The 24,344-nt window shown below is 30.7% G+C and overlaps 2 protein-coding genes across 4 annotated transcripts in view; one reads left to right on the plus strand and one right to left on the minus strand.

Moving 5' to 3' along the window:
* Positions 1–951: 951 nt before the first annotated feature.
* LOC143232534 (adipocyte plasma membrane-associated protein-like) lies at positions 952–21,957 on the plus strand. Its single transcript, XM_076468112.1, has 9 exons — positions 952–2,239; positions 3,052–3,167; positions 3,462–3,551; positions 4,889–5,005; positions 9,727–9,901; positions 11,869–12,003; positions 14,747–14,820; positions 15,631–15,926; positions 20,296–21,957. Exons 1-9 carry the CDS (start codon positions 2,070–2,072, stop codon positions 20,512–20,514), a joined length of 1,392 nt encoding a protein of 463 aa, XP_076324227.1. The 5' UTR covers positions 952–2,069; the 3' UTR covers positions 20,515–21,957.
* A 43-nt stretch (positions 21,958–22,000) lies between these two features.
* The window catches only part of LOC143252173 (uncharacterized), a 75,093-nt gene continuing 72,749 nt past the window's right edge, over positions 22,001–24,344 (minus strand). For all 3 annotated transcript variants that reach the window (XM_076503902.1, XM_076503912.1, XM_076503921.1), the window contains 3 exons: positions 23,433–23,539; positions 23,135–23,246; positions 22,001–22,753 (listed from right to left, as the gene is read on the minus strand). In XM_076503902.1, the coding sequence (XP_076360017.1) occupies positions 22,391–22,753; positions 23,135–23,246; positions 23,433–23,539 (582 nt within the window). In that variant the 3' untranslated portion in view covers positions 22,001–22,390. The remainder of the gene's footprint in view (positions 22,754–23,134; positions 23,247–23,432; positions 23,540–24,344) is intronic.

Below are 24,344 nucleotides of genomic sequence, written 5' to 3' on the forward strand. Positions count from 1 at the left end.
CTTCTCCAAATTAGTTCTTGTCCTTATTAATTTTATTTTTCGGAAAACACTTTTCAAATCTAATGCTTATTTCGGTTCTTAATGCTTTTCAGTAGGACATCAGCGACACTTGATACCACGAGTTAGCTAAATGGCATATTCGTAAAATGTTGTTATTGTTTTTAAATTAAGCACATAGCTACATAATGGGCTATCTGTGCTCTGCCCACCACGAGTATCGAAACCTGGTTTTTAGCGTTGTAAGTCCACAGACATACGCTTGAGCTACTGGGGGGTGGTGGTGGCCGGCATGGCCAAACGTGTTAAAGCGTGCGACTCGTAATCTGAGGGTCGCAGGTTCGCATTCCCGTCGCGCCAAACATGCTCGCTCTTTCAGCCGTGGAGGCGTTATAAAGTTACGGTCAATCCCACTATTCGTTGGTAAAAGAGTAGCCCAAGAGTTGGCGGTGGGTGGTGATGACTAGCTGCCTTCCCTCTAGTCTTCCACTGCTAAATTAGGGACGGCTAGCACAGATAGCCCTCGAGTAGCTTTGTGCGAAATTAAAAAACAAACAAAAATACTGGGGGGCTGTCGTAAAATGAGAAATGAGTAATATATCCTTGACCACATCACGGCAGTGCTACCTAAACAAAGCTCTGCTTAGTCGCACAACGCATTTATAAATCCTCTATTCTCCAGAAGTTTGTTTTTCTTTAACGCCAATAATTTCATATTGCTTTTTTGCAGCTTTAAATCTGAAAGCACCCGATATTTTATTTAACTGCTATTAGAAGACTATTATTATTGTCTATTCCTTTGCCGGTAGGTGGCGAGTAATTTCGCTGACTCTCACAATTATTTATATTGCGTATAAAAGGATAATGATGTGTTTATAGAGTTTAAATGTGTGGTCAATTGTTGAAATAGGATTTAATATTTGTATGATCGTTTATATTGGTTAATGAAAACAATATATTTTATTCAATTTTGTTTTAAGTTTGTTTATAGTCTAACTGATAATTTTACGGGGGTATGAAACTAAAGGAAGAATAGAATGATCATACGTTTTAAAATCGATGCGGGAGGAAATAAGCAAAGTTTAGGGCGTTAACGATTAGTTGCCTTTTACGTTTTATTTGGACCTCGATTTTTAAGAATGTAACGATAGAAGCTCATGCTTATTATTTACTTTAAGTTTTCTCGATAGAAGTTTTAGTGGTAATGCGAGTATCTTTTGGTTAAGGGCAGGCTCTATTAATTTAATAGCAAACGATTTTTAATTCAACGTGAAATTTTTCGGTGAAATAGAGAACGACATGGGAAAAAAAAAAAGAATGTTAGCTTGTGCTTACTCCAAGTTTTCATGCGTCATTATACATTTCAAAGAAAAATTCCACCTTAGAAATAGATCAAAAACAGTTTTTTTTTTTTAACACTTTTATAGCAAAACGTATTTAAACTGTTTTAGTAACCTTTAGCGAGTATTTGTAATCTTTAAACTTGTTTGCTTCTGGTATGTCAAAAATACATTTACTTTTGTAGTACATAAATTGAACGTGTCTGTTTATTTGTGATTGTAGTGATATATACTTTTTAGATTTGTACCATAAAATACCTGAAGTTTTGTAATGATTAAAATAAATAAGTTTGTATTAGCAATTTGGAAAACCGATTTCTTTGAATTTCATTGAGTGAAAAAAAAAGTTCATAAATACAAGAAGCTCACATTGATGTGTAGTTTCTTAAGCTGTTTATTTTATAGGAATAACTACCGTTTGGTAAATGAAATATAATAATTGAAAGACTAATACTATATGATTTCTTACAGAAGAATTCTGAGTGTGTCTATTCTTCAAGCTTGTATATTTAAAGATCAGTTAAACGTGTTTAAGCAGATCATATGTTGAAAACAAAATGTTAGGTCTTATGTCCAGTTTTGTTATTGTTTGTGTTTAAAAGTAGTTTAATTAAAAAATTGTGATATTGAAAGTGTAAGTTATATGCTAGTAAAATGTAGTAAATTTGTGGATTTTAGAAAAATAAGTAAGAGTCTTGCTGTTTGTTCCAGTTGGTTTCTAGTAATAACCATATGCCCATTTTTCTGTATCAGCCCATAGATGTAGTTATTTTCTGCAGGCATATTCTAATAAGTATGGGAATTATATCTTTTGGACTCAAGTTCATCTTTGCCAATGTGCTGTTGATGTTATATATAGCCTATGGCCCAGGGCTTCTTGATATACAGCCCATGAAATATACGTAAGTATAGAGTCATATCCTGTTTAGTGCTTATAAAGGAATTAGCATCATTTGTATGGTTCAGACTTCCTTTTGTGTACTCTATGAAAGAAAATAATAAACACACTTGCTCATACTTCGTGAAAAGAGGGAGGAAAGATACAGTTAACAAGTATTTATGGTAATATGCATACATGTAATGTTTTCTGATAGAAGATTTTGATCCTAAACTTTGGTTTATATTGATAGTATTAACAGAAAACAAGTTATTTATTAAATTATAATCTTTATGACTGCGAGGCTCAGACTTAAAAAAATGTTTCTAATATGTTTTTTAACTTTAAATCTATTTTATGTCCATTTTTCAATGTTTAATTACAATACTAGATGAATGAAGCTCAGAAAGAAACATCTTGAAATAAAATATATCGAAAATATATTTTGAAACATTGTTAATCAAATTAATTGTACTTGTCTCTTCAGTTCTAAGAATTTATTAAGAAACAAATGAAGTACCGAAAATAATGAACATTGTATTTTGCAACCTATTTTTGATTGTAGAAAATCTAAACAAAATTATGGGTGCATTCAATTTAAACACAAATATAACATCTTATGCAAACTTTACTTATTTAGAAATAAAATATAAGATAATGATTAATTTATAGAACTTAGTGTAATAGACTACATTAACAAGCAGTATATAATTTCATCCATAATTTCCTAATAATTATTTAACATGTAACTGCTTATAGAAAATATTTTAACATTTTTTGATAGGAAAATTATGTTTAATTATGTAATAACTTTATCTCTAGTTTTTATTATTTCAGTGTGGAATTACCAAAAAAGTTTGAAGGAGTTTTGAAACAAAATGATGCTTTAAATCAAGCAGAATTTCTTTATCAAGGAAAAATTTCTGGACCTGAATCACTTGCAGTGTATAAAGGTAAAGAAGAGTTGTTTTTTAAATTTTATTATTATTTTGTGTTTGGGTTTATGAACTATGTATAATTCTTATTGCAAATGATTGAGAGTATCAAGTAATATATAAATTTTTAAGTTCATAAATTCTGCTATAAATTGTTTTACTTCATTGGTAATTGTAATATTAAATGGAAAATGTTCAATTGTTTCATTGCTCTCAGATACATTTTTTGTTAGCTTTAATTGTGTCTTTACCACTTTCTTTAACCACAGAAAGTAAGGTATCAGAATATTTAGAATGTACTTCTGAACCTAGGAAATATATATACTGGAACAACTGATGGAAGTATTGTCAAAATTTCCAAAGACAAACTATCTGTTGTGGCTAAAACTGGAAAAAACTGTGGTAAGTTGAAACATTAGGTTATTTTGTATCTGTTTCCATTAGATAGCGATTGAAAAGATACATATTGTATAACACAGTAATAACTTGGAACCTTTATGATTTGATACTGAAAATATTAATAATGTAAAACAATTGTAGTCGATAATTTATGTAATTTTCTTATTGGGAAATGTGAATATTTTCACAAGCTAGGTTATGGTAACCTTTAAGGTAAATGATAAATACTTAATGGTTAATAACATTTCAAAAGTAAATTTAATGCACCTTGAAGACTAAATCATATTTTATTATTTGAACTAAGAGTTTGGTTGAGCACATTCACTGAAAGTATGTGATATTTTGAATTACCACAGCCCATGAGACAAAGTGGAAAATCACTAAACTATCACTCATGTTAATAGTACAAAGTGTGTCTGCAGCAGGTTGTTTTGACTTTATGACACACTACCATATGTTTTGACTAAATCTAACTTTATAATAAAATAGTATAACTGATATAAATACTACTAGTTAGTTGAGTGACTATTTTTCAAGTTTGTTTCAAGTTTTCATTATGAAATTGGATATCTTAGTGTGTTCTACTTTTAAACATCAAAAATATATTTATGGAAGTCTCCAGGACATCTATGCTTTGATCCAGTGTGCTTACAGGCTTAAAAATATAAATTTGTTTTGGGTTTTTTGATCACTCCTATTTTATTGCTATTATCCTGAAAAAATACTTGAGAATTTTAAGTTGCTTTGTAAAACTTTATAGTACATGTTTGATAATTACATAAATCTCAACAGTCATTACTTAATTTTGTCACCAGCATGGCATTAATGCATGTTCATTTTGATTCTCTCTCTCTCTCTCTCTCTCTCTCACACACACACACACACACACACACACACACACACACACACACACACGAGACAAACGGTAAAGACATGGTTTTAAAACAAGTAATGTGACAAAGTAGAATGAAGTGACTTCCAAAGTTAATGTCCTGGATTATCTGTCTCTGCAAATTAGTGGAGAGGCTGGTCCTATAATTTTAAATCCTCTTCTAAAAATACTTTTGGTTGCTTCAATGTGTCCAGGAAGCTGGTGTCAGTGTACAGCGTGTGGTTTCTGGAAAGCTTATTAAGATATGTGGTTATTAGATTGACCTCAGTCTTCTGCAGAAACTCTTGCTAAACGAGAAATTGTGGTGTTGAGCAGAAGTCTGTAATCATGGCTACCAGTTAGGAAAAAAAAAAAAAAGTAATTCTAAAGACATTATTCTAATTAGGTACAATTTATGGTCTGTGTATGATTTTACTGTATAAAATTTTGTTTTTCATACACATGAAAGAGTTACCCTGGGAAAGCCCAATTTGTGGAAGACCTCTTGGGCTGAGATTTGATAAAAAAGGAAACCTGTATGTTGCTGATGCTTATTATGGGATTTTGATGGTCAACATCAACACAGGTTTGTGCAGCATTTTACATTTTTTCTATTCTTGTTTTGTAATCTATAGAACTAAACATTTTGATAAGAACTTAAATCTGCCACGCTAAAGCATATTGCTCAAAACAGTAGTTCATTGTCATTTGAGAGCATTGTATTTTCCCATGATAAATGGTTAAAACCTATTTATACATATTATTTAAGTAAATGTAATATAAATTTTAAAAATTATTTAATCTCTATTTTTAAACTAATATCTATTATTAGTAGAACTACACCATCTGTATTATGAACTGTGTTTAAAGTTGTTTGAATCTTCTACAACTTTTCTTTATCATTATCCTTAATAATCTAGCAAACAATTAAGAAGCCTGTATTTAAAGGTTTTAGTTTTAATGTTACAGCCATTTAACAATTAAAAGCATCAATTTAGGTGGAACTGTTATTTTTACAAAATTATACGCAAATAATTTGTGAATGTATGTTAACAGTGGAGCATTAAAAACTGTGCAGTAACAACCTCTACATTAGTGTTCAGTTCAGTATAGAAAGCAATAACTCCTAAATGTAGCAATATATAACTATTCATTATACATATACTACTTCTTGAAATAAATGTGCATCAGTTAGATGACAGTTTTTAAGCTGCTAAACATTTTGCTTTTGTTGAATAGACATATTTTAAGATACTGTAAAATATAACATTTTTAAATGTAATTTTATATTTTTAGATAAGTTAGCTTTTAGATTTAGTGCGAAATTAATACAACTTTTTAAATGCTTCTCTCTCTCAATATATACATCACATAAATATTTTCTTTTTTCAGGACAACTATTAACCTACTGAGAAATAATTTGTAATTAAATACTTTAAAATATCTAATTTATTGTACACATTACTTTGAACTAGTTACTACTTTATAACTGCTTTTTATTTCATTAACATGTCTGAAGCTCTTTTGGGAAATTGTTTTAAAACAAGCTAAAAAAAATGGATTAATGAGGTCTGTAAAAATTTTCAGGTTTATTTTTCCATTTCTTTTCTCTTCTACTACATGAAAGAATGTTGTTCAGACTTTTGCTAAGAATGTAAAGTATGGCATTTCTGTTTTTATACGTCTGACATACTTAACAGTTAAATAATTAGCCTGTTATTAATACAGGGTGTCACAAAAAAATTTGTATACACACTTTGAATGATTATAAATACAATGTTTATTGAGATTTGTCTAGGTTTTATAATCCACGTTTAAGAAGACAAGTTTAGAATTTTTGAGCTATCACAGATGTTTGAACTGATGACTGTTCTGATCAAGGCACTGCTGATAATGTGGACAGATGGAATTGCAAACTTCATGAATCATTTAATTTGGTATTTAGGTGCATTCTCTTTTAATTGCTACTGGACTCATTGATTGTTTTAGGTTTTGTGCTATACACCTTATCTTTGATGTATCCACATAAAAAAAACAAAAACAAACAACAACAGAGGTGTGAGGTCTGAATGTGGGGGAAATCTTGTTTGGAAACTATGTATCCTCTGCAGATTTTGCCAGGTACCACTCATAAAATTCAACTCTCCAGTCAGGGTCATCTTCATTGAGGGCGTGGACTAATGCCTGAATAAAACTTTTCCAATAAACGGGCTTCAACATATGGTGGACACTTAATTTTGCGATTCCTGTTTCATGGGCTATTTGCTGAACAGATTTTCTTAGAAATTCATGGAGACTTTCCAACATCTCTGCTTCTTGTATGGGACTGGTGGATGACCACAGTCTTCCAGAATGCCCTTTATGGATGTCTTGAACAGTTCCATTTGTTTCAGAGTTATCTCTGATGCAAGTAATGGTGAGTCATGTTGGTGGATCTGTTTGAAACTCCCTTCTAAACCGTTTTTGCACATCAGTTACGTTCTTGCACTTCCAGTAACACTTTAAGTTAAATTTCCTTTTCTCAAAGCTTAGTCTTGCTTCTGCCATTACTTCACATCAGTTGCACCTGTAAAAAAAAGTTTGAGTGAGTTATGATTCAAAGTGTGTATACATTTTTTTAGGACACTCTCTACATACTGTGGAAATACTAAATTTATTTAGAATGTTTAAATAAATGGTTGTATTAAAATATAGAACCTTAAAAATTCTGTTGATAGTTTAATAATGAATGCTTTCTTGAAATGTTCTTAAAAGGACACAAGTTACTTTATAGAATTTTTACCATGAAAACTGTTCAAAGAAAGTTGTTTAGGAATTACATTTTAAGTTTTCTGTTTCATATTCTTTATACTGGCCCAAACAAGTATAGAATATAGTTTTACAGCCTTTAGGTTAGGCTTGAAATAGTTTTCTGTTATTTAAGCTTGGGTGGTGCATTAGTTATTGTGTGTGTCTATGGATCTGAGGGTCCATGTTTCACATAATCAGTGATGATGAGAAAACCCACTTATAGAGAAATATGTGTAGAAACCTGACAATGACCAAAGAAGGTTGAAACATTGTTCACTCTCCCACATAAAAAAAAAAAAATTCTCAACTCAAACCAGCCATTTTTACACACATACATGGTTTACATACTTTTGTTGCAAAGGAAAAAAAAATCTGGTCTAGCAGTATGGCAGTTTGTGAATGGATTATGAGAATGGTAGTCAAATCCTATTATTCAATCAGAAGCCAAACATTTTGTGGTGGATACTATTGACCAGCTGTTTCCCTTCTAGACTATCAGTTCAAAATTATGTATAGCTAGTACAGATAAACCTTGTGTAGGTTTATGTGACTGTTCTATAATTGACTGAATGAATAATTGTTTATTAACATGTACACATGTAATTGTAACCAAAGGACGTAATTCAAACATGATTCTAGGATGGCATTGATACCAGTTATAAGAAATAGTGGAAGGTGATTTTGTTATTGTATGGTAAATATGTATAGATTATGGTAAGGACATCCTCAAAACTGTTTAGTATAAGATATTTAGATTTGTAATTAATTTAATTTTATTACATGGAAATAATATTACTATTCTGTGTAAATAAGAAGAAAAATGGATCTTCTGTAATTATGTATAACTTAGCTTCTGATTAAGAAAGATTCATTATCTGTTTTTAAAATGATGGACATCAGGAGATCTATTAATAAAATACAATATTAATTGTGTTTATAAAATGATCTAAAGCCTTTAGAAAAATTTCAATAAGCATACAGAAACATTCACAAGGTCAATACATTTTACTTGTAAATATTGTCTTTAAATGCTCTTGTATAAAGCTCGATGCTTAAAGTATTTGCTGTAATAATCAATTATGTTCATTTAATCAGTTAGTTCCTCAAATCTTGATACCGAGAAGCAAAACTTAAGGAACATTTGGTGTGTGTGTGTTCTTTAACCAGAAAAATAAAATTGGTAGTGGTTGCTGCTTTCCCTCTATTTAGATATCCTTAGTAGCTCTGTCATAAAATAGGGCTACCAGATTTGGATACAGTGGGAATCCAAATTCGGAGCCTTAAATCACAAACTTCACTCAAATTGCTGAAGCTAAACAAACTTAAAGTAAAACAAAAACTTGTATGGCTAAAGTTGGACAGGTAACAGAAAGCAAGTTCTGTAGCTCTGCACTTAACAAAGAAATATAGTAGCAAAGCTAAATAAACATAAGCAATGATAACCTTTACTGATTTAATGAAAAAATGATAAAGGCCCATTTTCTCTTTAATTTTCAGTTGCAGGAGGTTATTTTCCTGCTCATACAGTTGAGTTTGGGGGACTCTGCCTACTTCATAATATTAGCAACAGGATGTACGGATACTATTCCTACAGTTGATCCTCACACTACCCCTTCCTTAGATGCTGGTACCCAACAAGGAGGTTTTGGATGTAGTTGACTTAATGAGTATGGTCTGCCATGTCCCAGCCATTCTACACCATGGAATACACCCTCCTTTACCCACTTCTGTGGGATTTATTTATCTGATTGGGATCACTTTCCCAACTTATCCTCTCCCACTCTGATGTGCTCTCTTCCTTTTTTGATATGTTTATTCATACTATTTATGGCGAGGAGATACCTGTTTCAGAAGTGGTTCAGTACTTCACAGATTATCTGATCTGTTTCTCTCATATACAGAGGTATTTTTAGATGCTTTGAGGGATAAATCTTTTTTTTTTTCCCTCTCACTGGTCTCTTTTCATCCTTTAAATGTGGGATTCTAGCTAATCTTGCAAGTGCCTTATTGGAAGTTATAATTTTCTTAAGCTCAGAGTATTTCAAGTGGGTACTTTCCTTTCCTTATATTTCCAGTTCTCCTCCCTACAATCTTCCAGTGCTTATCTCTTCTGCAAAACTGTGAAGTGATAGTTCTGTAGTGGCACGTAGTCACGTGTATCATGTGATGGTAGTGCTCCAATTTGAAGGAAAGATGACAATGATGATTTACATGAGACGTGTTTAAATCTTTGATTCAAATAGGGGGGTACAAAAGGCTTTTGCTATGTGTTATAAAAAGGTTTGCATATAGAGGGCAGCACAAAATGGGAGAAGCTAATCTTTGGAGCAAAGAGAAATACATTTTCAGTTTAGGAAAGTTATGACTTTGGTATATCTGCATCTCTAAGTTTTGCATCTTTAACATGTTTAAAATTTATTTTAACTTTTATAGAAAACTTCAAAAGTTTTATTACATATTTATGCACATGTTTCCCCAAAACAACAGAAATAAGGTGTGACTTTCTATATTTTACAGGTTCTGTTGAAACACTTTTACCAATTTCTACTGAAGTGGAGGGTAAAACAGTAAAGTTTCCCGATGACCTAGATATAGATGAAGAACAAGAAATAATTTACTTCTCTGATGGCAGTTATAAATGGCCCTTTAATAGAGTAGCTTATTTTTTATTTGAGTACAGCAATAGTGGTCGGTAAGGGAATACAATTTCACTATATGTGGATAGTTAAAAGCAGGGTATAAAATAATGTAGTTGATATATGAAGAACCTTTTAATTTTGTATGTGTTTTAGTTAATATGTATTTTCAGTGATAGGTTGTTTTTTTTACAGTGATCAACAAAATACTGAATTTTTAAAAGGAACTGTAAAATGTTGAACTTTAAAAAAACGTGTTTTGATCAATTAAATAGAAGTTCACTACGTGCAAGTGAAATTTTTTTGATTAGTAAATAAAACTTCCTGAAGAATTTACACATTAATAAATTTCTTTGGTATTTAATGTATAGTTGTCAAGGTATCATTTTTGTAAAACAGATCTTTTAAATCTGAAATTGTGCTTTCATAAGTTTAGAAATTGAGCTAGAAAACTTTATAGTGTATACATGCATATAGTAGTTTGTTATAACTTTAAACAATCCAATAAAAAAAATGCTGCCCTAATTGAAAAGATCCCAGGGTCCAAGGTTATAAAATGTACCCTAGGTTTTGGAGGTGCCTGCAGAAGTAGGACTTGCATTGCAGTAGGTATACACTGCCTGTCAGTCTTAACCTTCATTCTCCAGTCTAGCATAAGAAATAAGAGTAGTAATAGATATAGAATTACAAATAGAAATTAGGAGAGCAACATATGGGTGCTCAAGCTCTCAACATCTTGCATCTGTATCACCCTTCACTATCCATGGAAAGGTGACTGCTCTCCCAAGTAAAAAAAAAAATTAATTGAAATAAAAATCATAAGGAAATAAGGTACTACCATTTGGGGGTAAGTAAGTTAGACTTGCCTCTTGAAGTTAACATTCTAGACCCCAGTATGCTAGAATGGCACTAATTGACAGCACAGAAAATCAACTATATCAGCATGAAGTGTCCCATCCAGCTATCCAAACAAACTGGTACAGCCCCTGCCACAACCCATTCACTAAGTCTACTGTGACTGTCATGTTCTGAACAAGCCTTTATATGTAGCAAGGTGTGCATCTGTATAAAGTAGTGCCAGGTTGTTAAATGACTTTATAACTAAAAATAATTAGAAATTTGAAGAAACATTTCTCTAATTTTTATTTATTTATATTTATTTAATACATTCTTATATTTGTTAGAATTGTTTAATTTTATTTTAAAGTTTCTTTATTTTAAATCCATTAACTATTAACTTTTGTATCAGTATTTCAACATTAATGATAAAATATTGTAATACATTACAAATTTTACAATATCTGAATAATTGCAAAGTTATAATGCTTATAACTTGTACATATTTTTCTGTATTTGTTTTTTCTTGTAATTCCCATTTCTGTTTGTTACTTTATAATCAGATATTCTACCTTTGTTTTATTCTTTTATAAAAAAAATACTTAGTAAAGCTTTATCTTCAGTAACTTTCATATTTTATTAATACTGCTTTGTAATTATAATGTTGCAATAAATTTTATATTTCGGAAATGTAGCTGTTTCTTGCTTACTTTCCAGATCTTCACTTATTTCTATCAGTTAATTAAACTTACCTTTTAATTATTATGTATGAACTTGTAAAGTAATTCCTCATGTCTTGACATCAAGTTTATATAAAAAGCCCAAGTGTATTATGTGGGGGTTCAGTACTACACTAAATAATCTAACTTTCAGTATGCTCAACTTCTTTTTTTTTTTTTTTTTCTTTCATTATCTTTTTCTATCTTTTATCCAGGAAATTGTTTTTATTCTATAGTCCTTTACCTGTATATAGGGACTTTTGAATTTTAAAGAGTTCTTTCTCTTAAAATATATGCTATCTCTATTTTGCTTATGACAGTGTTCTAGGTCAGAGCATTAATTTATTTGTGGTTTGTATGGTGCCTGTTTATGACATTTTCCTTTGAGCATATTTCTTTTAATACACATTATTTTTATCAGATTTCTTTATTTTGTTTGGCTCATCCAGTGTTTTTTCCTTTTCTAGAGTGATATCTTTTAACCTTAAAACAAAAGAAACCAAAGTTGTTGCTGATGGCTTGTACTTTCCAAATGGAATTCAGCTTACCCATGATAAATCTGCATTACTAATTGCAGAATGGAGCAATCGAAGAATCTTGAAGTGAGTAGTGACGGAAGGTACCTTTTGTGTGTTATTGTATAATTTGTTTAGTTTATGCTAAATGAAAAAAACAGTTGTAAAATGGCTTATTAAATATATTTATTACATAATATTTTTATGTATTATAATGACTCAGTGGGAAAAAATAATTTTGTTTGGTGAAAAACATAAATTCTATAAATTATTGGAAGACTATGAGAATCAATGAGAAAGAAATTGTAAGGCAATTTTTTTTTTTTTTCCTGTGCAAAATTTAGAGACTGAAGCAAAACAAGGTAATCATTTTGTGTATCTTAGTAAAACAAGTACAGTAGTAAAACAATTACAATGCTTATTATTTTATTTGTTAGGCTTCAAAATGGCCTGTTTTTATGCTGACACAAGTACACATTTGAACTTGTATACACTTCTCTACATGTAACATGTCTTAAATCTAAAAATGTGTACTTATTGGCCACATTATCAGGACCCTTACTAAATATTGCTTGGGCCAAGTTTTTGTTGTAAGATTTGCCATGATAAAGACTTCACAATATGTTGGTAGGTGGTCTGTATTATACTGTAGTTTACTTAATATTTGCAGGAATTCTTTTGCAGTTTTACATTGAAACTTGTTTAATTGGTTTCAACTTTTGCATAAAAATGAAATAGGAAATCTACCCACTTTCCATTATACATATTTAGAAAACTTTCCTTTATACATATTGAGAAAAAACGTTTTTAGAAATCATTCTAATTTTATAAGCAACATTTTCATACAATAAGCCTGCACAATCATGCTGTGCAACTGAAATAATGTGTTGGTAATCCACCTGTTGAAAGCAGTTAATTTGTCTGAGCATGTTGCAGCAGGTGCTGCAGGCACTTAACTGATTACACCTTACATCTCCTCATTGTCTGAGCATGTTGTAGCAGGTGCTGCAGGCACTTAACTGATTACACCTTACATCTCCTCATTGTCTGAGCATGTTGTAGCAGGTGCTGCAGGCACTTAACTGATTACACCTTACATCTCCTCATTGTCTGAGCATGTTGTAGCAGGTGCTGCAGGCACTTAACTGATTACACCTACATCTCCTCATTGTCTGAGCATGTTGTAGCAGGTGCTGCAGGCACTTAACTGATTACACCTTACATCTCCTCATTGTCTGAGCATGTTGTAGCAGGTGCTGCAGGCACTTAACTGATTACACGTTACATCTCCTCATTGTCTGAGCATGTTGCAGCAGGTGCTGCAGGCACTTAACTGATTACACCTTACATCTCCTCATTGTGTTCTATTTTGAGAACAGTTACTCAAATGCTTTGATGGTATAAAGTCACTTACAAATTTTTTTTAGCAATATTGAGCAACAAACAGTCACAATAGCATTGTTTTCAGTGAAACAGATTTCCAATGATTGTCATTTATATATTTCCATTGATTATTGTGTGTAAAAAGACTTTTTGTAATTAATATGTGTATGTCATTTACATAGTGCTGTGCTTCATGAAAGTACTAAAGAATAAATAGGATTTGTTTGTATACATCTGTTTGGGTTTCATTTATCATTCATAAAGGCTTTTTATTTTACTGGTTCTATGGCTTGTGGAAATGTATATACCTTGAAAATAGCAAAAGTTAGTTTGCAGTGTCCTGTTTGAAGCAATTTAGTTTAATGAAATATTTAGTTGATGTATGATTCTCTCTCGAGGAAAGGACAACCTTTGAATTGGCTTCGTGCATGTTGGATGGCTGTTGCTCCTGATATCCTTGCCACAATAATGTTATTGATAGTGGTGCTGCATGTATGACCATTGTTATACGTTTTAATCAATATAGCTATTATATTTATACCCTGTAAATATATGGGAAGTCTGTAAATAATGGATTGGAAGGACTATTGAACTATAGTTGAATAGTGTATGGACTGGAATTTGTAACCATGCGAGTTTTATACATGAATGCCTGTGCAATGCATGTTGGCTAATATGTATACCTACAAATACAAGGGGAAAAAATTATTGCAAATTAAAAAGCTATTTACAACTGGCTACTGAACTTGATAAAAGTAGCCAGAGAATATGAGGATATAAGTGGACATATCACTTTATCACATAGCAGACTAAGCTGTCTCAACTTAACAGGCAGAATCAAATTCTTACATTGCTGACTTCCCCCACCGTGTTTATTAGAATCTTGGTGTTTGAATAGAATTTCGGCTTCCATCATTAGTAACGTTATAATTAGTGATACTTTCTTCCTAATACATGTTTGTTTCTTTGCGTGCGCGCACGCACGCACACACGATGACATACATGGGTAACTAGGTTATAGAGTGTATTCTAAAGGTTCATAAATTTTGTACCTAATAATAAAATAGGTACTGAAACATTATAAAGACCTGTTTTGCTCTGTTGAATGATGATAAAATTATAGTTACTGTTAGAACTATGTAGATGACAGGTCTGTTGAAGAAAGATGATGATGAATGAAAATAAAGTTTGGTTGTGGCTATTTGCCATTTTTTGACTTTGCAATGCTAAAGAATTATACATGTACATTAGGGATAGAATGAATGTCAGGTAGCTTTTGATGACTTGTACCTGTATTGATTTTTTTTTCTCACTTGTATTAAAATGATTAGGTGTGAACAGCCACTGTTATTTGCTAGGTGGTAAAATAAGCTTAAAAAACTATCATTAACAGTGTACAATGATGCATTCAGTAATATTACCTAAGCTGTTTTTTAAATATTTGCAGCCATCTTTGCTGTAGACTAGCAGAACAATATAAAAAGTTGAACAAATGGGTGTTCCCTTTCATGAATCACTGTGGTTAGTTCATGATGGTATTTACTTACTATTAGAAAATAAACCTAAAATTAAGTTTCAATCCACGGTCGTGAAATAATTACATGTTTGTATGGATAAAAGTTTTGACATTTTCACATGTTTCCTTCAGTCCAACTTTAATTGTCTTTTCTGTTGGTCAGTTGGTAGTGGTTGGCATAGTTTTTTAAATAAATTCTTCCTTTTGTATGCTGGACTAATCACCATATGACTGTTTGCATTTATAAGGTCTAAAGCAATTACCTTATCTATTAAATAAGTATTATTTTGTATATTCAGCTAAATGGATTTTTCTGTTAATGTGTTCTTGAGGCAATTGTAATAAAGTATCTAGTCAATGTACAGGGTGTTCGGAAAGTCACTGTGCAGTTTTGTATGTTAATAAATATATGTGTAGTGACTTTCCGAACACCCTGTATAAGGTATATATTTTATCCTGCCTTTATTTTATTATCTAATTGAAGCACAGAAACCTGTAAGTATATAATACAGGTTTAATAAAAGTAATGTGCGAGACAATTCTTGTAAATGAAATTAAAGGATTTTATTTTATTTTATATAAACCAATCTTGCATAAAAATGTACAGAAGAGTTAATAAAGGTTATGTTATTAATTCAAACGTATGCAGAAAAATACAATAGGAAAGTTACGATTTTAGGTTGCAGAAATCTGCAGATCAATGTACCATAAAAAGCATTGCATACACCATAACTGAAGGTAGTAACACAACACATACCTATATGCATGTGTAAGGATGTTATTTATACACATTAGTTTTGTATGATTAAAAATAGCCATTTTTTTCTTTTATCACTCAGACTTCCCCCTGAAAGGTCTTAAAGAAAAACCAGAGATATTTTCTGATAAACTTCCAGGAGAACCTGATAACATACGTCCAAGTTCCAGTGGTGGTTATTGGGTAGCTCTTACCTCAGGCCGTACTGCTTCATCACTGGGGAAACTTGACTACTTAGCTGAGTATCCTCTGATCAGAAAGATTATGGCCAGATTTTCTTTCCTCACATCCTCATGCTTTAACTACATTCTTCAGATTTGGCCTTCACCAGTGTTGAAGGATTTAGCATTTAAGGTATAAGCTTCATGGTTTAAATGAATTTCTAAATATTACTTATTTCAGGCCACAGCTATATGTATACATGTTTCAGTTGATTTAGATTTTAAAAAGGGGGTGAGCGAGCTTGTTCTTGCCAATATTAAAAATAGTACTATAGAACTTTCATATATTCATTAATTCCTGAACACTATTATAATAATAATAAACAGGTATGTCCTTGCTGTCGTTTTTCTGTGATTTTAATTTTTGCTCTATCCACTATAAGTTAATTACATTGTATTATTCAATGTTAGTATTGTTATTCTATTAGGTAAATTCTTCCATTAATCTCTTATTTGTGTTAAGGAAATTGTTATAATTGAAAAAAACAAGGTTTATAGTTCTTGCTATGACAGGAAATGTTTACTGCTACTGCTTAAAATTCTTTTAACAATTATTTTGCTAATTTCATATTACAAATATGTCAGCTGGTGTCTGTTTAGTCAGATTTAACCCATTTGCAACAAGTCATGGGTCAAAGGCTGTCATTGAGTTTGTTGACTTGAATTCAAAATTTTATTGAAATAATTAATGAATTATGGCAATAAGATTGGAATCAAACTGTAGATTATAATTCAAACTTTAATATTATATGAGTTAATTTCTTAATTTAAAAGTAAATATTAAGATAACACCCTAAATACAGAGTTTAGTGCATCGTGATATTTTGAATTCAGCACTGTTTAAAATTAGATGTTTGTTATGTCAATATACTAATAAGTCCATAGTTTCTTTCAAATTAGGAACTCGAATTACTAATATTGACAAGCTAGAATATAAGAACCTCAAATCTTTTTATTTTTGAGACATGGCTTATGTGCTGAATCAAACAAAGTTCACCTCTTTTCATTTTTGAAAAGGGTCCCTTATATACTTACTTCAATATATGTAAATAATCAATGATCAGCTCAGAATGTTTCCCTAGTGGTTTTCTCAGCCACTTTAATTTGTGAAAGGCCACCACGTTCTTTCACACCAAGAGTTCAAAAAGGTAAGTTGTGTCATTAGTCTACTCAAAGTTTCATATTTTGTTAAATGTAAATAGATCTTAGTTACTAAGCTTAATACATTAGTGTAATTCTGTGTATCAGTATAGTTATTTATGATTTTTTGGTTATTCAACAGTATATTATAAAAACCTAAAAAAATTTTGTTATCCTCTGTGTGTTAGGTTACCAAACCTTTTAAAATGTCCAGCAACGAGAGTTCAAAAATTGTAACTGGAAGAAAAAGTTAGCTTTACTTAATTTATTATTCTATATTTTAAGAAAAATAAGTATAATTTATTTCTAAATAGTACTAATCTATATACATATATAATTTATAATAATTGAAATGTATATTACAAAATACCAGTCTGATAAAACACAGCCAAAACAGGGAAGACTAAAGGTCAGTTATAATATGAGTGCATGTGCCCCATGTTAATACAGTACGTAATGTTAGCTTGGCATGACTGGAATGTTAATGTAATATATATATAATTTGTATTTTTGTGTTATAATATGTAATCATTTTAGCATGAAAAAAAGCATAATTTATATTTATTTCCTTTTTTTATGATGGTTACAAGGTTGGTCAAGTGACAGACCTCATATAGAGTATAAAAAGTAATATAAACTCTCACTGAAACAAACATTTGAAATGTATTTAGGTCTTAGAGATTATGCAAATAATACTTGAAATGTTTGGGACAAAGAATAGTTTTCATACTCATAACATGAAATGAGTTTGCATTCAGACTAGTAAGGAAACAAGTATTTTCACAAACAAATCTTCAGTAAAAATATTCAGTTAGAAATCTACTTTTCCGTGTACCAAATGCTTGTAATATTTAATAAAAGTCTACCAAATTTTATGAAGATGCACATAATTTACAAGTTAGTGCAAAGGTGTGTGTGTCATGTACATAAACATGCTGCATCAATTGAAAAGATCCCAGGGTATAATCTACAATGTGAGATTATATGTACTAGAGGTTTTGGATGTGACTGTGGGATCAGGACCCACATTGTGATGGGGATCCACTGTCTACCAGTTTTAACCTCCAACTGCCAGTCTTCATAAGAAAGAGTAGCAATAGATATAGAATTAGAAAGAAATTACGAGAGCAATATGTGCATGTTCAACCCCACATCTCTATCACCCTTCACTGCCTGCAGACAGTTGTAGGAAGGTGACTGCTCTCCCAGCTAAAGAATTGAAATAAAAAAATAAAACAATTGTAAGGAAATAAGGTACTACCATTTGGAGGTAAGTAAGTTGAAAACTTACCTCTTGATGTTAGTATTCCAGCCCCCAATATGGTAGAAAGGCACTACTTGACAGCACAGAAAATGAACTATACTGGTACGAAGGGAGTGTCCCGTCCAGTTGTTCAAACTAGCATTGTTCTCAACCACCATCCATTCACAAAGTCTACTGTGAGTAGACAAACAAGCCATTTTAGGCAGTGAGGTGTACATTTGCATAAAGTAGTGCTGAGTTGTTAAATGACCTTATCTTTAACTAAATAGTTATTAGAAATTTAAAGTAAAATTTCATTAATTTTTATTTCTTTATATTTATGTGATACATTCTTGTATTTATTACAAAATAATCTAATTTTATTTAAAGTTTCTTAATTATATCCATTAACTATTAAATTTTGTATCATTATTTCAATATTACTGATATAAAATATGTAATTTGTTAGAAATTTTACAATATCTGAATAACTGCAAAGTTATAATGCTTATAACAGAAGGATATGGTACATTACTATTAAGAGGATAAACCATAAATTTGACAAGCATTTCCTTTTATTAAAAATATTTAAATTTGATATCTTTATGAATTTTAATTTCTAAATCTAAATAATGTATTTTTGTATTAGATATTGAAGTACTTTCAGTATCTAATTCTGCTGGATAAAAGTGTTAAACATTATTTCAGGATTATTTATACAAATTAAATCAGTCATAAGTTAAGGTTAAAAATCTGGATTGGTGAAGTTTTCAATAGATATATTCTCATAATAGTAAAGATATATAAATTTACTATACAAGTAGAATAGTAAGCTCCCATTGGAACTCCAATCATTGAAAAATATAATTTTACAACTACAGAAACTTCTTTTATGTTTTTGGAGCTAAATTGTCTTTCTTCAAGTTCTGTAAAAGGATAACAGAACTTGTTTATTGATGAATTTAAAACAAAGATGAGATCTTTGGAGTTGTGCTGTACATGTTGAAATAAAATATTTACATTAAAAATAAAAAACATACATTTTTGATAATAAAAACTAATCACTATTTTAAAATAAGTGTGAACAAATAAATAATATTCAAACATTTTATTTTACCAAGTAAAATATTGAGTAATTTATTTAATAATATAGCTTGTTGTTTGATAATGCTACACAACAAAGTTTTTGATTCTTGAACACTGGGTGTTCCTTATAAATTTTTGGCTGCTGATTACGAAAATTGCATTCAAATTTGCCCATTATGTACTGCTTAATTGAAATATTCAGTTATACTGGGATATTGCTACAACGGAAAAACTATATCGGTGCAACTGGAATCTGTCAATGCTTGCTGACTGCTGTTGAACACTGCAACATGATGCACCAGACATTGAATACAAATGAAATTCGGGAGCAAAACACTTTTAATTATGTTGAACTTAATAGTGTATTAGAAACATAAATGCAATTAAATACATTATTGCCAGTAAACAGTTAGCTGTCTATTTCTCAGAGTTCCCACATGATGAAGCAAAACCAAAACTATGTCCATACCCACCAAGGTACCTGTCACAATCAGCAAAAAGCTTTTCACAAAAATTGTTGTACAGTGTAATTCATCTCATTGAATTAGAAATAAATCTAAGTTTAATTGGAGATAGCATTAAAAAAAAGGTAAATCTACATAAGAATTTTGTTTGGAATAGTTTATTATAAACTTCAATGAAATTATTAATTATTGTATCTTTGCTTTGGTTAACAAGTTTAAATGACTGTTTGCTATTGATTTCTCTTATCATAATTAATGCATAACTGTTTTACAAGTTACAACAATGTTACAGTTAGCCTTATCAGTGGAATCTATAAGATTGTTCTTGCAATTCTTGAAATTTATCAGTTACAAAATAAATCTGTGGTATTACTTGAATTTTATATGGGATAATTTTATTTGTTTATGTACATATAATTTCCATGTTAATTATTAAAATCTTTGTTTTAATCCATAAGGATATAAGGTTGGAGTATATACATAATTACTAAAGTTAGCATTCATGTCAGGTTGCAGTTTCTTCTGTAAAACTTATTTCTTGATACAACTTGTTTCTTTCACTACAACAGGCAGAACAGTTCACTATGTTTTTCCAGCTCGTTCCAAAATATGGACTGATACTAGAGTTGAGTTCCAATGGAGACATTATCCGTAGCATGCATTCTCCTGATGGAAGTGCACCATTTCTAAGTGAAGTTTTGGACCTATCCGACTCTCTATATGTAGGGTCTTTTATTAATCCTTTTCTTTTAAGAATGAAAATAAAAATGAATTCTATTTCTTCATAAAAATTGGTAAGAACAAAAGTACATAACTAATATTTTATGGTATGTTTTGTAGGATTAAATTTAATATTTTTGATAATTTTTTGAACAATGATAAAATGAAGTATGTTTACCTAATACTTTTATCTAACTAAACTATTCTTATGGTTATGAATTATGACTATGTATGGATGATTGCAATTATAAAAGTAACAAAGTGCTCTGTACAGAGGATGGGTAAATCTCATGACCATATTGAATTGTGGCTCACAATGATACAAACATTACTTCAACAATGGAATGTTATACCTTCAAGAATCTCTGTACCTGATTCAGCTTACTTAGGACAATAAATGATATGTGGCCACTATTAAAGTTAATAGGTGTGACACAGGTCAGTGTTTTCATTGCTGATATGTCTAATTAGAGCAAGCCCTTGTACTAGAAACATTTTCCTGTCATGAACATAATTTTCAAGCTTGTTAAACTAATCTATGTGCTCACAAGGAAAGGCACATTTCAATTTTTATTACACTACATTTCTTTTGGCATTATTTGTAGATCAATCTGTTTCTAAAATAGCACTAATTTCTTCTAATGCATACACTGCTACTATATCAAGAATGAAAATTAGTTTTTTGGTACAATGAATGATGGTCTTTATTAAATATTTTAGCTGACTACTTTGCTAACTTTCCATAAGAATTACTTTACTCTTAATGTTTGAGTGTAGTAATAACTTTGCAGAAGTCTTGGTAACTGTATCTTTAAAATCAAGGGATAATGTTTTTAGATATGGAGAAATTTGAGATACTATCTACAGTACTGTTTTTCAGTCCTTCATCAATAATGGAAGAGCTTTTATTCAGGGATTCTCAATTGAATTTTAGTATTCCTTATGAAACACGAAATTGATTTTGAAGCTTAACTATACCTCTATTTCTGATAGACTTGCTTCTATGTCTCAACATGAATTTCAAGTACCCTCTCAGTGTAAATGAAGTCAATTTTCCTTTTGATAATTTTAGAAAGAAATTTAAACTACAACTTCAGGAGCAATGAAATATGTTAGTTTAATGATAACTTACTCTATTCAAACTTGTATTTTGTGACTCATAAAAATAACATTTAAAACTGCCACTGAAACTTAAGCTCTTTTATATTTAAAATCTGATTTTGCTATAGGTGTTATACTTTGTTGAAAGAATCAGTAAGAGCCTCTTGTACTGGTCACAAAATATTAAATGAAAGGTTACTTACTATAAAGTTATAGGAAAGAATTGTGATGTAGATATTATTAAAATATCCATTTACAACAACTGGTACGGGTAGCAGAACGAACATTATCACAGTTTTGTAATTATGCACATCACATTTGAAGTAATTAAACAGAGCCTGTCAACTCTGTTCAGGTGTTGTTATGCAACTACTTAGCTTGTGTAATAAATGTATAATTTCTAACTTTAACTTTGTAGTCAGTGTTAGTTTCTTGAAATAAATCAAACTATTCTGTTTTACAAAACACTGAAGATTTTATTTAGTCAAACTCTTAAAATATGGATAATAATTAATCATCAAACTAAATACTCAGTTTAACGGTAAAATGTTTCAATACATAGTGCAGGAATAGTGAATGACACGTTTTATACACAGACATGATACCAACATATGAAAGTTACCTGATGAGCTAAAATATTAAAACTTTTCACACAAGATTTTCTAAAAAACATAACTTACATCCCTTTTCTCAAAGTTGTCATAACACTGTACAAAATCAACATGATTATAACACATTTCTCTAACAACAAAGAAAACCTTTACCTGTGCTTTGGAATGATCCCAACCCTATGCCATGTATTTCCTATTTCCCTTGTCTAACTGCAAGGACTATGAAAAAGACTCATCTGAATGCACTGCAGAATTCACTGAAACGTTCTAATGGCACTCGAAAAACTGTGATGCGGGTCTTTGGAAACAGTTTACTTAATCGCTGTTCAAGTTCATTTAAGTGAACCATGACTGTACATTCAGGATTAATGTCACCACTACCCTCTTCACTTTCTGAACAGGTGCAGTTCTCTTTGTGCCGTAACAAAGAAATCATTTTTATTTCCCGGTCATTATGTTCCTCCTCCTCCTCATTGTCTTCTGTCCGAGTCATTTCTTCCAAATCGGACTGTGATGACATCACTCCCCAACTAAATTTCTTCAGCTTTGTAAGTGATGAGACAGCTTTTAAAGTGTTTTGATTTACCTTAGGAGCCTGTAAGGATGAGTAAGACCCAACAGTAGATGAAGTCTGAGATTACAATATAAATTCACCACAGCTATACATGATCATAATAAATGTATTTTTTTATAACACAACCCAAGAAAATATCATTGCAAGTAACAAAACTAATTTTGCCTACTAATTTGTAGTTTGCACAAAATTGATAAATGCCATAGTCACTACAACCTCCAGGAAAGATCATATCATAAACATTTCACTAACTTATACAAGATTGTATGAGCTTCAATAATGTTTACTATACAGTGGAACAGGACTGTGCAAACACACGAAGGTAAATGTATAAAAGTTACAAAAAATAAATTTAATTAATTTAAAAAGTAGAGACAGAAAAAACACAAAACCAGTACTCACCTGTCTGTAAGTGTCTGGCCACATAACCAGGCGACTAAGATGTTTCAACTTCTGTAACCCAGATCCAAGACTGGTTGGTATCACAAAACACAGTAGTTGTAGTTCTTCCAACCTATATAACATGCAAAAAAAAATATAGCAATATCAGTACTTAATGGTGTGAAAGTTTGTTTTTTTCACTGGGATACTGAGATGAAATATAATAAACTTTTGACTGCAAAAATATTTATTTTAACCATTTATTGTTTGTACATCAAAGTGTAATAAATAATGAATTTTAACATTCATATTTGCTTACTGTGTTAAATTTGAAATTGCATTCTGTAAGCTAGTATCGTGCAACTGGCCTCCTTTTTCAAGTCTTAGTTTCTTGAGTTGTTTCAGCTTTCCAAGAAGTGCATATGTCTGAAAAAGAAAGGTTTACATGCAAGTTCTTCTTGTAATTATAATGAGCACTCAAAGGGTTTTAAAGCTCCAAATTTTTCTCTAATATTGAAAGAAACAAACGTGTAATCTGTTTTGGTACATCATTGAAAACAGGGCACAAATAAATGTTTGTTTGTTTGTAATTTTGCTCGTGACTACAAAAAGACTATCTGCACTGTCAAAATGATGCACTTAGGCTTTCAATCTTGTTAAGCAAGGCACTATTTAATCACTTAAAACTAAGTTATTTACAATATAATTTTAAATTAGGAAGTGTTTTTATTTTAATATCCTTAATTTATTTAGATGCACCAGCAAAAGCATACTCATACAGTTAAGTTTGTTTCAGTACCACCATTGTTACATCAAAAGGTCAAATGCTAACGTATTTAAGGAAACAAGTTGTGTGCACATAATATTAAAACATTATGCCACAATTATCCAGTTAGTTTTGTAAATAAAAATTAAAACTACACATTTAAATATTCAATCTTGTGGCATCTACGTGCATCAGGGTTACATACGATATATTTTATTTTTCTCTTATGGCTGCCATGGAATATATATTGGTGTTTATCAAACTTATACTATCACTAGAAGCAGAGGTATGTGTTTATTAGCTGAATTCATGCAAGTTTGACAAATGGTCACGTAAGTCACTTTATTAAATATACAGGTTCTCCAGCTAAAAACACTTAAGATAAAGGGAATTCTAAAATTCAAAACAACATGAACAACTTTCTAATTACATTCCTTAGAGCATTATTCTACTTCTTCCTAGTTT

The sequence above is a fragment of the Tachypleus tridentatus genome, chromosome 1 (assembly GCF_004210375.1).
Source record: "Tachypleus tridentatus isolate NWPU-2018 chromosome 1, ASM421037v1, whole genome shotgun sequence".
Taxonomy (NCBI): Eukaryota; Metazoa; Arthropoda; class Merostomata; order Xiphosura; family Limulidae; genus Tachypleus; species Tachypleus tridentatus.